Source organism: Vitis vinifera, chromosome 18 (genome assembly GCF_030704535.1).
Source record: "Vitis vinifera cultivar Pinot Noir 40024 chromosome 18, ASM3070453v1".
NCBI lineage: Eukaryota > Viridiplantae > Streptophyta > Magnoliopsida > Vitales > Vitaceae > Vitis > Vitis vinifera.
In genome coordinates this window covers 8,329,610-8,344,908 of record NC_081822.1, presented here as the reverse complement: position 1 = coordinate 8,344,908, position 15,299 = coordinate 8,329,610, and the positions used below count along the sequence as shown (strand labels likewise).

The following is a 15,299-nucleotide window of genomic DNA, read 5'->3' as shown; positions in this document are numbered from 1 at the left end:
AACAAAAACAAAAAGAGGACTTAAAACAAAAAAAAAAAAAAAAGAGAGAGAAATGGTATGACGATTTCTTAAAGAAAAATTAAAAAAATAAGGAGAAATCTTCCTAACAATATTAAAAGAATAAAAATATTAAAGATTAATATTTTTAATTTTAAAACTTATATAATAAAATTAATTTTAAAATTAAAATAAAACAAAATTATTTATTAAGTAATTATTTAATAAATTAATAATAAATTTGTTTTTTATAAACTCATTTTTCACATAAAATTGGTGATAGATTTTTTTTAATCCCAAAATGAAATAAACAAAAATTAATAGATAGATAATATTATCTTATAAATAAAAAAATAATATAAAAATAAATTAATTTTATTAGTCATAATTAATTAAATTAATTTAAAGATAAGATTAAAGATAAAGAATAAAATATTTTTTAAATCAATATCTAATTTAATATAAAATAGTATTTTTAAATATCAAATGTTAAACATAATTTTTATTTTTATAAATATTATTGTATATATATAAATATATTAAATTTAATAAATAAAATTAATTGATTTTATAATACATATATTTATAATAATTTTATTATTATATAAATATATTATTAATTAAAATACTTTTAGGAAATAGAAAAATAAATTTAAAAAAAAAATTAATGGAGAAATCATTTTTTGAAGAGACGATTTCTCCTTGAGAGACAATTTTAGTCTATAAATTTATTTTTTTAATAAAATTAAAAATCGTATTTTAAAAAGATGATAGTTTTTTAAAAATAAATCCTCTTTTAAATAAACAATTTTAAAAGGAAATAAATATTTTTATTTTCTATTTTACAAAAACTACAATAAATTTAGAAATATTTTTATCATTACGATAATTTAGGAATTATTTTTTTAAGCTACCTTATTTTTTTAAAAATCCCTACCTTCTGTTCATCTTATTTTTATTACATGAATTTGCGGACAGAAACTTCAAATTTTAAAAATTAAAACCCTATGTTTAGGGTAACTTTATTTTAATTAAAGGGAATGAATGGATCGCAATAGAAGCGAGAGCTTCTATTGCCTCGGGCAGGGAGCCAATAACTAATTCGCTAGCTTAGAATGGAAGATTTTGACAAATAATGAAGAGATTTTATTATAATTAATTTCATTAAATTTTCTTAAAATTTTGGTTAAACTGACTTAGCTATACTATATTTAAAATTTTATCAAATATCTTATTTATCATTCTCACGTGATATTTTCATTCATCTTTTCTTTAACAAAATTTTATAAAAATAAACCCATAGTTTGTAAACTGTTTTTAAAAATATTTTTTGAAATCCTTTAATAAATTTTAAATAAAAAATATTTTTTAAGAATTTATATAAAAAATAGATTACTATTTTTTTTATATTTTTTATAGTATTTTAATTGAGAATATAATAAATGCTTTAAAAAATATAAGAAAATTTTCTTTATATATATATTTAAACTGTTAAATAGAATTTTATTAAAGAAACATCATTTGAAAAAACTTATTATCAAAAATTGTCTTTTTAAAAATTGTTTTCAAATAGTTCATTGAATATTTTTTTCTAGCATTCAAAAGTTAAGGTGGGTTTGATAACACTTTTTTAAAATAATTTTTTATTCTTTAAAATTAACAAAAAAACGTTTTTTTATTCAAAAAGACTCATTTAACAAATAAAAAAAACGTTTTTTTTTTATTCAACTTCATTCATGATGGCTTTTATTTTTAATCAATTCATTTCACATCAGCGTCACCTAACCACCACAAATAAAAAAAGAGTAAGAGTGAAGCTATTGAATTCCTCAGTAAACGTTAGAGTTGCAGTTGGTGGCATGGGAAATGAGAGGGACTGACATTGTCGAGATAGGCGATTGAATTTCACAGTAAACGTTAGAGTCGCTGTTGGTATGGGAAATGAGGGGGACTGAAATTGTCAAAGTAGGCGATCAGGCTTTCCGGACCTTATATCAGACGGAATCGTGTCCATGTGGCCTACCTTTTAATATGGATGAGAAGTATCTACTTGAAGTGTTTTGGGAAGATGGGAAAGCTGGGAGGGAGAGACGAGAGAGCAGTATAATTCTTATATAAAATATACGAAAGTGATAAGAATTGTATGATCCTTGTTTAATCAAATGTTGTTTTCGTGATAGGAAGCCATCATCATTTTGTCCTCTTCTCCATTAATAATACACTAGAGGCTCATTGGGAACCCAACCTTTGGCCCACCATGTCTCATATTTCAATGCTCTGACTCCTTCATTAAGAATTGTTTTTTCTCACCCTCAATCAAATTTGTTGTACTTCAATCACCCACGGCTCAAGTGGGTAGCCCAAGACTTCCATCCCAACGCACATGTGGTTTTCAAGTCATTTTCAATTTTCTAAAACATTGATCTGTTTTCAAATATAAAAATATTTTTAACACATAATATCAAAATTTTGTTGCTAAAGTATTTCCATTTTTTTAAAATTCGAATTTAATACACTTTATACTGGTCTATGTATCCTATATTTTTTTTAGATAATATTAATTTGATAGTAAATTTAACTTTATTATTTAATAAGTTATGTAAAATATATGATATTTTCGTTCGTTAAATTAAATTAACACCATTCAATAAATATAGCATGATATTATAATATTGATTTTTAAAAAATTTAGAAAGTAATTTGTTTAATTTTTAATTTGAGGATCTAATTTTAAAAACAGGCAATAAATAAGATAAAATATATTAAACCAAAAATCAAATATTAGATAAAATCTTTAAAAAAAAACATTTACAAATTTATAAAATTATCTATAATATTTCTTAGATAAATATTTAATAAATGAATATCCAAAAAATATTTTTAAAGAAAAAATTTTCACTAAAAATGAATAAATATTATCGTACATATTCTTAATGATATTATTTTCATTTTTCATTTTTCATTTTTCATTTTTTTAAAATTAAGCGTTTTATTAAATTATATGCAAGGAATTGAGAGATGAAACGTGATAACAAGTCTCACCTCAAACGAGACCGATGGGTTAGCAATTAAGTTCTTTGTATTTGCCCGCCCCTGTATTGTGGTCGCCCCTCTCATTGTGACATAGACGTCCAACGAGTGTGAGTATGGCAAGTGGGCGTCGTGTGGGGACAGGGCCTCATGGTAGCCTCACGGTATCGAAACTTTCTGAAAAGTCAGTTTTGATTCTTTTTACACTGCCCCCCCTTCACTTTGATCGCCTATCATGGAGTAGTATCATCATAAATGGATCCTTATGGGATATTAATTAACATAATACCTACACATAAAATATAATTATCATGTATTTAAATGCTAATTATACCCATTATAGTTTACTGTCCATATCAAATTAATGTAAAAAGGTTAGCTAAGTAAATGTACATGAATATTGATAGAGCAAATAAAGTAATGTGTATAAAGGTATCCTTTTCTGTATGCCTTGGCTTTTTGAAAAATTTAAAATGCACGTGATTTTAGATTTTTTTTTTTAATTATTGATATAAAAGACTATTTGAGTTTTTAAAGAAAAATTTATATTACTCCTTATAGGCCAAGCTAATATCCAAATTTAGCATTGTGTTTTGAATATGTTGCTGACAGGATTACTTTTCGTCCCATTATTATCAGAGCTGTTAAAAAATATTAAATAGTAATGCTATGCTGCTACCTAAAAAATCTAACGCCAGCCATCAGGACAATTAATATCCCATTTTCTGTTTTTTTTTTTTTTTTTTCTTTTTAACGAAGTCGTTATTAAATTTCATTAAAAAATAAAATAAAATTAAAAAAATCATCAGTTGTGAGCTATGGACCATTCCCATTTCTCCGGCTCAACGAGATGAGCTCCATGGTGTCTAAGATTGGGTAAATTTTGGTGGCATGCGGATATCTTATCAATTAGGTCCAAATACCAATCACAATTCACAAAAAAACAGAAATTTAAACGGAACTATTGGCAAATTCATTATTCAATAAATCGATAATTTCATTTTTCCGCGGGACCCGCCCTCCAAAATAAAGGACAGTTGCAGTGTGTCAAACCGCCAGAGCAGGAATTGCATCGCAACGACGTGGCCAAACTGGATTGGGTAATAGAAGGAAAAAAAGACAGTAGGGTGAGAGGCATGTGGGAGTAAAAGGGGGAGATTAACCCAACGATCAAGGAAACTTGGGCTGACAATGACGGATTTACCCAAACGATTCCCACACTCACTTTCCTATTTCTGTGGGTTGGTCTGGACGTCTGGGGAGCTTTTCCTTCCCCCAATCATACCTCATCCACATGCGTCTCTGTTGGATTCTTCTCACTCTCAGCCTGCCCCTTTATTATTCTGTATTCTTAATTTCGATTTAATTATTTCCGTAATTGGTATTATTGTCGTCTAATTTTCCATTTATTTGCCTATATAACTCCCCGCGCCCTCCCCCACTCCTTTTCACAATACAGGAGTGATTCGGAGAGATGGGTTTGTGCAGATCATCCTCATCAATGGCCGTCTTTCTGTTCTTGCTGTTGGGGTTGGCGTCGGCGCTGGACATGTCGATCATCGGCTACGACGAGACCCATGGAGACAAATCGAGCTGGAGGACGGATGAGGATGTGATGGCTGTGTACGAGGCCTGGCTTGCAAAGCACGGCAAATCGTACAACGCTTTGGGGGAGAAGGAAAGAAGGTTTCAGATCTTTAAGGACAACCTCAGGTTCATCGATGAACACAACGCCGAGAACCGGACCTATAAGGTTGGTTTGAACCGGTTTGCTGACTTGACAAATGAGGAGTACCGGTCTATGTATTTGGGTACAAGGACTGCTGCTAAGCGGAGGTCTTCCAACAAGATTAGCGATCGTTACGCTTTTCGTGTCGGCGATTCCTTGCCGGAGTCCGTTGATTGGAGAAAGAAAGGTGCTGTCGTTGAAGTCAAAGACCAAGGAAGTTGCGGTAAGTTATAGTCCTTATTCGTTTCTGAACTTTATTTATTTGCATGTATTTTTGTTGGATTTGATTCAATTATTATTGCCTTTTTTTCTTTGATTACAAATACTACTGTTGTTCCCTTTTCATTATCTTTTTCTTGGAGATGAAGGAAATTGGATTATATATTACTCGACCATAATACCATCAGATCAGTCACAGCTTTACTAATATCTGTGACACCATACCCTTTTATTGCGAATTTCTCTGACGATAATCGTAAGTTTAGAATCTCCGATGTTGAAGGGCCCTTATCAGATGCCAAGGATTAGAAGTTGTAAGCCAGGAGATCATCAATCATGGAGAACCAATGGCATAGATTATAGAAGAGCAGACCCCTGTTTTAGAAAAATATTATTTCCCTTGGTTTCAGGGATTGAGAAGAATCTTGTGCGGTGTCAGGGACAGAGGATTCTTCCCTCACCCGTTTCTCCATTAATGCGGATGATGTGTGTTTCACATAGCCCTTTTCTTTGAACAGATTCGTCGAACATATCTATCTATAAGAATATTCATTTCGGTGGGAGGACCCCACCAGTCAATATTGATGGACCCATAAAACCTGGCAGCTTTCGCAACCATGGTTTGGCTGGGATTAGCTCCTTCCCCGGATTTCGCTATCCTTTCAATTAAATATATTTTAGAGATTTGCCCTTTAAATCTAATTTGATTTTTTCCTTCAATTAAATATATTTTATGGATTTACCCTTTAAATATAATGTATCACCATATTTGCTCTGGTCATATGATGTCATGGCTGATGTGTGTTGGAATCCTTGAATAAAACTAGAATAATTGTTTGACCGGATCCTTCTAGCAAGTATCAGCTTCTAGGAGTAACTTTGTAAGGATATGAAATTGATGCCAACTATTTGATGAAACCCTTGTTACTGTAATTTAATGCGGTTAATTGTTTTGTTTTCGTACTTTATTCTGGAATGTTGTAGAAGCCTATTTCTTCTCAAAGTTCAAAACTAAAGTGATTAGATCATTTGCTGCTTGACCAAAAAAAAAAGGGCTTCAACAGCTCAAATGTTTCTTTTGGGAAACCTGGAGCCTTAAGCATTTGTTGTACTTTCTATGTGGTTATGATGTATTAATCTAATAATTATTGTTATGAAATGAAGGGAGCTGTTGGGCATTCTCTACAATTGCTGCTGTGGAAGGGATTAACAAGATTGTGACTGGTGGTCTGATATCACTATCAGAGCAGGAGCTGGTGGACTGTGATACATCATATAATGAAGGATGCAATGGGGGACTTATGGACTATGCCTTTGAGTTCATTATCAACAACGGAGGCATTGACTCTGAAGAAGATTACCCCTACAAAGCTTCCGATGGCAGATGTGACCAGTATAGGGTCGGTATTCATTCTTGAAAATTTATACAATACCAAAGACAGGAAACAGGAAGAAATTTTTTCTGATTCTTTAGTAATTTTTTTGCAGAAAAATGCCAAGGTTGTTACAATCGATGGGTATGAAGATGTTCCTGAGAATGATGAGAAGTCACTTGAAAAGGCAGTGGCAAATCAACCAGTGAGCGTTGCCATTGAAGCAGGTGGCAGGGAATTCCAACTCTACCAATCGGTAAAGTTCTTTCTCTGGTTATATTATATTTTCTCCAAATGAGGCAAAGATCCTGTATCATTAAGCATAATATGTTACCAATCAAAAAAAAATTAAGCATAATATGTTATTGTAATGATATTTCTTTTGGAAGTTCCACTACAGTAGATTATGGTGTACGGATCCCAAATTTCTTTCTTCAATTGGTGACCCTCTGCATAGCTATCCCAGGATAAGTTGAATAATTATATAAAAGTTATACTGAGAACAGTTTCTTCCATGTGATCCTGTTGTACCATGAAATAGTTGCCTTTCTAACTTGGTTCTTTTTATTTGTTTCCCAATCTCTTCAGGGTATATTTACTGGAAGATGTGGGACAGCACTGGACCATGGTGTTACTGCTGTTGGATATGGCACAGAAAATGGTGTGGATTACTGGATTGTAAAGAACTCATGGGGTGCCAGCTGGGGAGAGGAAGGATATATCAGGATGGAGCGTGATCTTGCTACTAGTGCGACAGGGAAGTGTGGAATTGCTATGGAAGCCTCTTACCCTATCAAAAAAGGCCAAAACCCGCCCAACCCTGGCCCGTCTCCTCCCTCTCCAATAAAGCCCCCAACTGTCTGTGATAACTACTACGCATGTCCTGAGAGCAGCACCTGCTGCTGCATCTTTGAGTATGCTAAGTATTGCTTTCAATGGGGATGCTGCCCACTTGAGGCTGCCACCTGCTGTGAAGATCATGATAGCTGCTGCCCCCAGGAATATCCCGTCTGCAATGTCCGTGCAGGGACCTGCATGATGGTAAGAACTAAACTTCGTTGTCTTTCATTTTGAGCTATGATACCACTACTACTCATTGCACTTGGACACCAACTGAAAAGATCATTACTTGAAATCTATTTTGCTGTCCACCTTGTCTTTAAATGAAATCTATTTTGGTTTCTTGTAAATATCATATGCAGAAGGTTTTTTTTTTCTCTTTTCTTTTCTAAATCCTCTGTTTTAACTTTTAATTTTCCTTGATGATGAATTTTGCACCCAAAAAGGACTCTTTTTGTGATGTTTTTATCTGAAACATGGATCTTGTCCTAAGATGCTAGGTGAAAAAGTGGAATCCCATTGATATTTTTTCCATAATGGATGTCCAAGGTCCTCCTCCATTTATATCTTCTTTGGTGTTTGCTTACTTATATTCCTCAATGCAACAGAGCAAGGACAACCCATTGGGAGTCAAGGCATTGAAGCGCACTGCTGCTAAACCTCATTGGGCCTATGGGGGTGATGGCAAGAGAAGCAGTGCTTAAGAGAACTTTGAAGCTTTGTAGCAGTGGATGACAAGAGGACTGATGAATATAGCACAGCTTGATGATCTCCATGGTTTCATTATATGCATTCCCCAATTTCCACCATTAAAATTACTGATTGATGGGTGGTCTGTCAATGTGTATTCAGATGCTGATTTGTGTAGATAGTACTTTATAATTATGTTGCTTATGAACAATAGATTGATTATAGTCGGTATCCAATTTCCTCTGTAAATCCAGTCATCATTTAGCTACGGCTTTCCTGATTTGCTCTAGTGATGCTTGAAGTTCTCCTGATCCCTGTAGCACCCATCTTTTCTCTCCCTTCAAATTATCTTATTATCAGAAGGTTGATGACCCCCTCAATACAATATTTAGCCATTGGTTAATGCATGGCTAAATTGGTAGTTTCATTGCTGTTGCATTAGAGGGTCATGTAGTTCCCAAGAAAATTTAGGATGTATTCTCAAGTTTTGTTAGACTTGGTTTCAAAACTAGAGAAAAATCCATCCTACATATTATATTCCATTTAAGCAAATAGAGAACGAAAGCTCCAAAAAACCATCAAAACCTGGAAAGTAGACAACCATCAAACCTCATCCATATTTGTGCTGTGTGTCGTATGGTAAATAGGAAACAATTAATCTTAAATTTAATTCCAAACAATTAGATTGGAAATAACTGTGCATGGTTTTGAAGGTCCCAAGTAAAATTTCCTTCCTGTGGCATTGAGCATCTCCCAGGATTTGACATGTTTAGAAAATGAAGTTGTTGAGTAGTGTCTCAAATCTTTAATTTTAATGTAATTTTTTAATAGAATTAATATTTTATGGAATATTTCTTGAGTTGAATATGTGATTGTAATTAAATTTCTTATTTTGAAACTTAATAAAAATATCTTTATAATGAAAGTGATATGATCTTGTGATGATTTTATAAAAATATAACGAAAAATGAAAGACATCCTATATAAGAAAAAGTTGTTATGAGATAGAATAGGTATCTATTTCTATTGTATGCAACATATCACATTAAAATCTCCCTTTATTTTTATGTTTTTTTATTAATATATTTATATTCAAATCTTTCACCCAAAGGATGTAACTCTAGGAGAAATTTTCATATTTGGTTTTTACTTGTTAATTATTGTTATTTATTTTAAGTTATATCATTAAGTTATTTTATTAAATATATTTAATTTACTTAATAATTTAAATTAAGTTATTAAATTAATTTTAAGTTATTAAGTTGATTTATTAAGTGCCCACTTAATCTTAAATGACATAAACTTAATTTGAGTATTAACTTAAATTGTGACATGATTTAAACTATGACTTAACTTAAGGGAGTATTTGGTAAAACTTAATATTTATTACTTAATAACTTAAGTTGATTTTAAGTTAAATTATATTTAAATTATTAAGTTAAAATTTATTACTTAATTTTTACTTTAAGTATTAAAGTTGTTTGATAAAATTAACTTAAATTTTATTTTAAATCATCAAATTGATATATTTATTGTCATAAATTATAACTAAAGCAAAAAAAATCGAGTAATAATGGAGATTGTGAAGTGACAAAAGAGATCATAGAGGCAAATAGATAAATAAGGATAAAAAAGTAAAATAAAAATGTGAACTTAAGAATAAGTTAATTGTTTTTATTCAGTACTTAAAGTTGTTTTTTATTTTAAATCGTAACATTAAGTTATTTTACCAAATATATTTAATTTACTTGATAACTTAAATTAAATTACTAAGTCACTTTAAATTATTAAGTCAGTTTATCAAACACTTACCAAGTCTTAGGTGGTGTTTGTTTTTTTGACTTTTTGCTTAAAACAATTTGTTTTCAGAATTTAGATTATTTGTTTTTCTATTTTTTCATGACTTATTATAAACTTTTTACTAAATAGAAAAAGTTAAAATATGTAGTTTTTTTTTAAATAGAAAAAATAACATATTGATTTTTCTTTACTTTTTAATACTTAATAGAAATAAGATACTACAAAAACAAATAACCTAATTTAACACTATTAAACATTAAAGTTTTATTTAGAATTAAGTAAAAAAACAAACAACACCTTAATATGACTTGAATTTTAACTTGATTTGGAACTTAACTTGACTTGGGCCTTAATGTGTCTTAGAAATAGAGAGATTTAATCTGATTTGGGCTTTTGTATGACTGAGTTTTAGCATGATTTAACAATGCCAAAGGCCTTGAATAACTTCATCTCGAAAAGATTTTGATCTTAAAACTTGAAATTTGAGGTTCTATAGATTTTGACTTTAATTCAATAAAGTCCCATATAAAGATTTGAAGAAACTTAGAATATAATTTTCTTGAAAGTTCTTAAATTAGCTTTATTTATATGAATTGGGAAACACTGTATTTAGAATTTTTTTTTTAATTTAATAATTTATAGGGAGATTTGAAATATTATGTTTGACGGTCTTAGCCCTTAAAAATATTATTTTTTTATTAATATATATATTTTCAATTGTGAAGTGCACACAAGATGATGGTCTTCATTTCTTTTTGTGACCAGACTTATAATTACATTTTCAATAAATAAATATATATATATTTTTAATAAACTGAAAGACAACTTATTTTTGTGTGCCTGGTCATCTGGGAAGCCATCTTTCTAGGGTTAGGAAACACATTTGACTTTTAAGTTCCGTGACAAATACGGGACACCTACAAATTATCAGACCACCAAAGGTTTAAAGGCAGGTAGAGGAAACTTTTAAGAAAATCAAATGTGTCACCTACCTTCTGTGCTATTTTCTCGGCTGCCTCAATCAAATATCATCACCCACCCATATGATATTTTCTTATACCGCCCTCTATAGTTGATTTCAGAATTGCTTACAAAGGATGGCAAATACTTCCACTTAACATGTGGTCCTGTTTCCAGAAAGATGCCAATATTCAAGTCAAACTTGATCCATTTGATCCAAGCCTGCATCACTATATGGTTGAATGTGTTAAGAAGGCGATTAAAGCTCACTAAAATGATCTCTATTTCCACCACTGAGTATTAAGTTTGGTTGGTATTTATACAGGTGGAGTTGGGTTATGTACATCTATTTTTGAATTGTTGGTTGGGGCTTGGACAAATCCGTCTGCCAAAATTTGAAGAGGAAAAAAAACTTAATGGCTTTTGATGAGAGTGAGGGTGGCAGGACTAGAATACAATTGGCAACTGGGTCCTCACGCTATACTAGCCTCTCTGTGTACACAAAATATCAGAGACCCTGTCTGAAAATGGCCGATCCCCACCCACCATCACCATCTCATTGATCCAAACTTTATGCTTGTGGAAAACCACATATCAATGATTTTTCTGGTGGGTCAGTGTCTGGTGTTCCGCGTTGTTAAATAATTACTTTACTGGAAAAAAGAAAAAGGAAGGAAAGAAAGGAAGAAAGAGGAAAAGGAAAAGTAAACCACCATGGGATGGCATACAAAGGACGACACGTTTCACATATTCTTCCATTTCAATGCTCTTTTGTACGAACAATGATAATGCTTCGGTGAATCGGTGGTTTAAACAAAATAAAAGGGGGGATGAAATGAAGATAGGGGAAATGATTTAGCATTTGACCTAGGATCATATGGGTTTCAAAATGAACATCTAATGGGATTTTGACTTCCCAGATCCCTTTTTATTTTTTGCTCTTTCAAGCTTAATTTTGATTGAACTGTGATTTTTGAAATTTAGCATGGGTGGGGAACAAAAATGAAAAGGAATTACTTTCCAAATTATTTTATAGCAAATGAATCAATTTTTGATGTCTGGATACTCAAGATAGTGAGAAGATTTCTCAGGAGATTTGTTCAGGAAGTTTTACAGTCTTTTTAACCTAAATTGATAGGAAATCTGGTTGTGGGTTCCCATAAATAATAACATAGATTTCCTATAGTTGTGTTTCTTCGTTTAATGAGTCTTTTTCTACAAGTTGCTACCCTTCTCACAGTCAGAACCTTTTTCTTATTCCCCTTGGCAACCCAAAATAATTACACATTCTTGGGTTGTTCACAAATCTTTCCGGAGGTATGCCACTCCAAATAAATATAAAAAAGAAAATTCCAAAATTGGTTGATCACAATCAATAATTAGGTGAGATCATAAGTTGGTCTTCTTTCTAGTTGGATTTAGGTGAGGTCTTTGGGAAATGCTGCTATTACAATGAACCACTCACAAAGTCCTAAAAAAGAAAGTAATTCAAGGTAAACCTGATGAATTATTTAGGGTCTAGTTATCATGTAGAAATATGTTTTTTCGGTATCTATTGAAATGAGGCAATTAATCAAATGATATTACCTATATATTTTTAGGTTTCATTGTTTACATTTTAATCCTATTTGTTTATAACTTTTTCGATGACTTAAATCCTATCATACATATTCAACGGTTTAGATATTTTGTTTTATAGGTGTCATTACGATTACTTGGCATTTTCCTTTATCCAATAATTGTAACTCAACGGATGGTTGATAAGTGATGTTACATTCTTCTAACCAAGGGGAGCCACATCAATGCCTGATCCCATAAATTACAACTGATTTAAGCTTTGAGCGTCACCAACCAAAGAGAAAAAGATCAAGAATATGAGGCTGGGGACCGGCCATTGTGTAGGGCTAGATACCAAATGTCGGGTTCCTCAACTTGTCCCAAACCTCAATTATCTTTGTCCTTGATTTTCGGCCGGGACCAGTACACATACAAGTGGCCCAACATTTCTCAAGGGACAGGCTACCGGAGTTAAACCCCTACCTGCCACTGCACCTCATTCTTCAAAGAAGTTATGAGTGGACGCTCTATGCTTTTGCAATAACTACGGCTGTTGTTTTGTTTGCAAACTGGACGGACAAAGACACTGTTTCTTCGCCACCCTTTTCCTTCCAAACTATGATCTTCAAGAATCTCACGGTAGAAGGTCAGATATAAAACATTGATCATCGTGTTTGTCTCTACCATACTAACAAACATTGGCAGAGCCGGCCAAATGGCATTGGGTTTGTGTCTGGCTCAATGACCTGCCTCATGTTCTCCGGTTCAAGTCAAGAGACGTGCACGTAAACCTAGATAGCAACTTTGTCTATTAGGTAGAACCATCACCATTTAACCAATGTAGAATAAGGGAGCATGGGTGCATGTTAAGATCTGACCCATCAACATCCCCACCCCTATCATTTTCAATGAATTATACAGAAACTAGTATCTTATTCTAAAGACCCATACTAAAGGTTACTTATTTCTTTGATTTTATGTTCAGTGTAAAAAATTAATGAATTAATTTGAGTATGGAAACATGCCCCAAACTCAACAAAAAGGAAAAAGGGGAGAGATCTCATTATCATACAGTTATATTAATACAGTAAGTTTATTAGTGTTGGGCATACATTTGTGCTTGAGTGAGCAAGGAACTGACCACACACTCAAAGGCCAACTAGCTAAAATTATCTGGTTTATCACAATAAATACAATTGGATTTTCCTAATTAATTGAGATTTAGAGCACGACCTCCCTCCCTTGCACGTCCAAACCCTAATTCATCTCGCAACCCTAAACATGGATCCAGTGGACTGGGTTTCTCTTCTTGATTTGTGTCCATCAGGCAGGATGATTCCAATTTTATACCGGCAATTTGAATTTCATTTAACCCACCAACACCATTAACTTTCAACCTCTGGCTTGTGCTATTGATGTTGCTGTTGCTGTTATTGCTAAGCAGAGTTGTGTCATGAGCTTCAATGTGGTTGTAGGATGGCAGAACTGAAGGGAGCTTTGATAACAGAGCTCCGAGACTGCAAGACATGGTGGGTAAAAGAGGTGGGATAGACCAAATGGCAGGTCCCGCAACACCGTTTTGTGGGCTGTTCCAGCCCAAGTTGATGGACTTGATGGGAGGCTCGCCGGGTCTGTCGCTGTACAGTCTCTTTGCTCCGGCTAGTTGGCACTTTTCTTCTGGTGAGAAACTTGTTTCAGTGGCGTTTGGTTGTTGGATGGGTAGATATGGTCTCTGTATGGAGAAAATGCCAGGTATGCTCTGGAGGTAGCTGAATTTCCTCTGTATGCTAATCACCAGATTGAGATCTTCCACCATCTGCACAACCCATAGACCATCACTTAAAGAGTTGTTGTAATCAAGAAGAGAGATGCAGAGAGGTAAGCGGGGAGACCTTATCGAATGAGCCCAGTTGAATGATACCTTCTCGTACAGAAATGATGGCAATTGTCTGTAGGAAGTTAATTAGAAAAAAAAAAAAAAACAACAACAACAACAATCCTCAAATGATAGTAGTAGAAAATTTCTCTTTTCTGGTTCTATTCTTGAATGTGTGAAGGAACTAACCTGAATGCCAGAATTGAACTGGAACTCCCAAGCTCTTGGTTGCTGCTTACACCACCAATTCAAGAGAAAGTTAGAATTGAAGGATGAATCTTAATGTTTGCATTGAATTCTGGAAACTTCAGTGTTTTTCTTACAGGGTCAATTGACACATTCCATGAAGAGATGAAGCCAGGATCATTCTCATTTGGGCTTTCTCTGAACACCCATTTGTGACTGTTGTCTGCTGCAACTTTTCCCACTAATCTGCAAAAAGTACCATGAGAAACTTACCAGTTAATTTCAAAGGCTTCCTACAGTTTCTATTCAACCAAGAGAAAATGGAAGGAAAGAAATGGATGGCCATAAATTCTTACCCTTCACCATAATTATAGACCTCATGGGACATTTTGAAGAAGACATCAGCACCAAACCTGCCCTTCATGTATTCGCCCCCGGCTCGTTCACACTCATAGAAATCACAAAACCCATCTTCCCAAACAAGAATCCTGGAAAAGAAAATCCACTTCAAAACTCAAAAGCAGACCAAAATGAGACATGGGTTATCATAATTCTAATGGAATACCAGTTCCTCTTGTTCCCTTTGCAGCGATCAAGAGCTCCCCCTCCATAATCCCACCTGAAAAAATGCAATGTGATCTAAGTACGTTAAATAGCTTCATTTGTAATTTGAATTGTATCAGCCAAATCTTTCATTCTTTTTTATCTTTCATTCCCTAGTTGGTGCCGGTTCTCTTACTTTGGTGGAGGGTAGTTCCGAGGTAAGATCCTCCAGAAAACTGCATACACCCACTTTGAAGAGTTGGAAGAATCTGAACAAGAACATAGGCCTCTCAATGCATGCTGCAACAGACAATTAAGCATGGGAACTCCACTTTCCATTGTCGCGAGAGAGAAGAGAGAACAAAAGCCACAACAGTATACCCAGTTGCAGTCACAATTAGAAAGAAAAAGAACAAACAAAAGGAATGCCACACCCACGCGTGTATAATGTGTGCGTAGGAAACATGGTCCAAACAACCCACTTGTACATGTTCTCAAA

The 15,299-nt window shown here is 33.1% G+C and overlaps 2 protein-coding genes across 2 annotated transcripts; one reads left to right on the top strand and one right to left on the bottom strand.

Annotated features, from left to right (window-relative positions):
* Nucleotides 1-4,089: 4,089 nt before the first annotated feature.
* LOC100241957 (cysteine proteinase mucunain) lies at nt 4,090-8,189 on the top strand. Its single transcript, XM_002284937.4, has 5 exons — nt 4,090-4,979; nt 6,140-6,375; nt 6,464-6,604; nt 6,937-7,389; nt 7,797-8,189. Exons 1-5 carry the CDS (start codon nt 4,502-4,504, stop codon nt 7,890-7,892), a joined length of 1,404 nt encoding a protein of 467 aa, XP_002284973.1. The 5' UTR covers nt 4,090-4,501; the 3' UTR covers nt 7,893-8,189.
* A 5,048-nt stretch (nt 8,190-13,237) lies between these two features.
* Nucleotides 13,238-15,299, bottom strand: LOC100267842 (uncharacterized). The gene is made up of 7 exons (XM_002282950.5): nt 14,997-15,299; nt 14,823-14,876; nt 14,614-14,745; nt 14,395-14,503; nt 14,261-14,302; nt 14,088-14,144; nt 13,238-14,011 (listed from the first exon to the last, which is right to left on the bottom strand). The coding sequence occupies exons 1-7, from the start codon at nt 15,137-15,139 to the stop codon at nt 13,406-13,408; spliced, it is 1,143 nt and encodes a 380-aa protein (XP_002282986.3). The 5' UTR covers nt 15,140-15,299; the 3' UTR covers nt 13,238-13,405.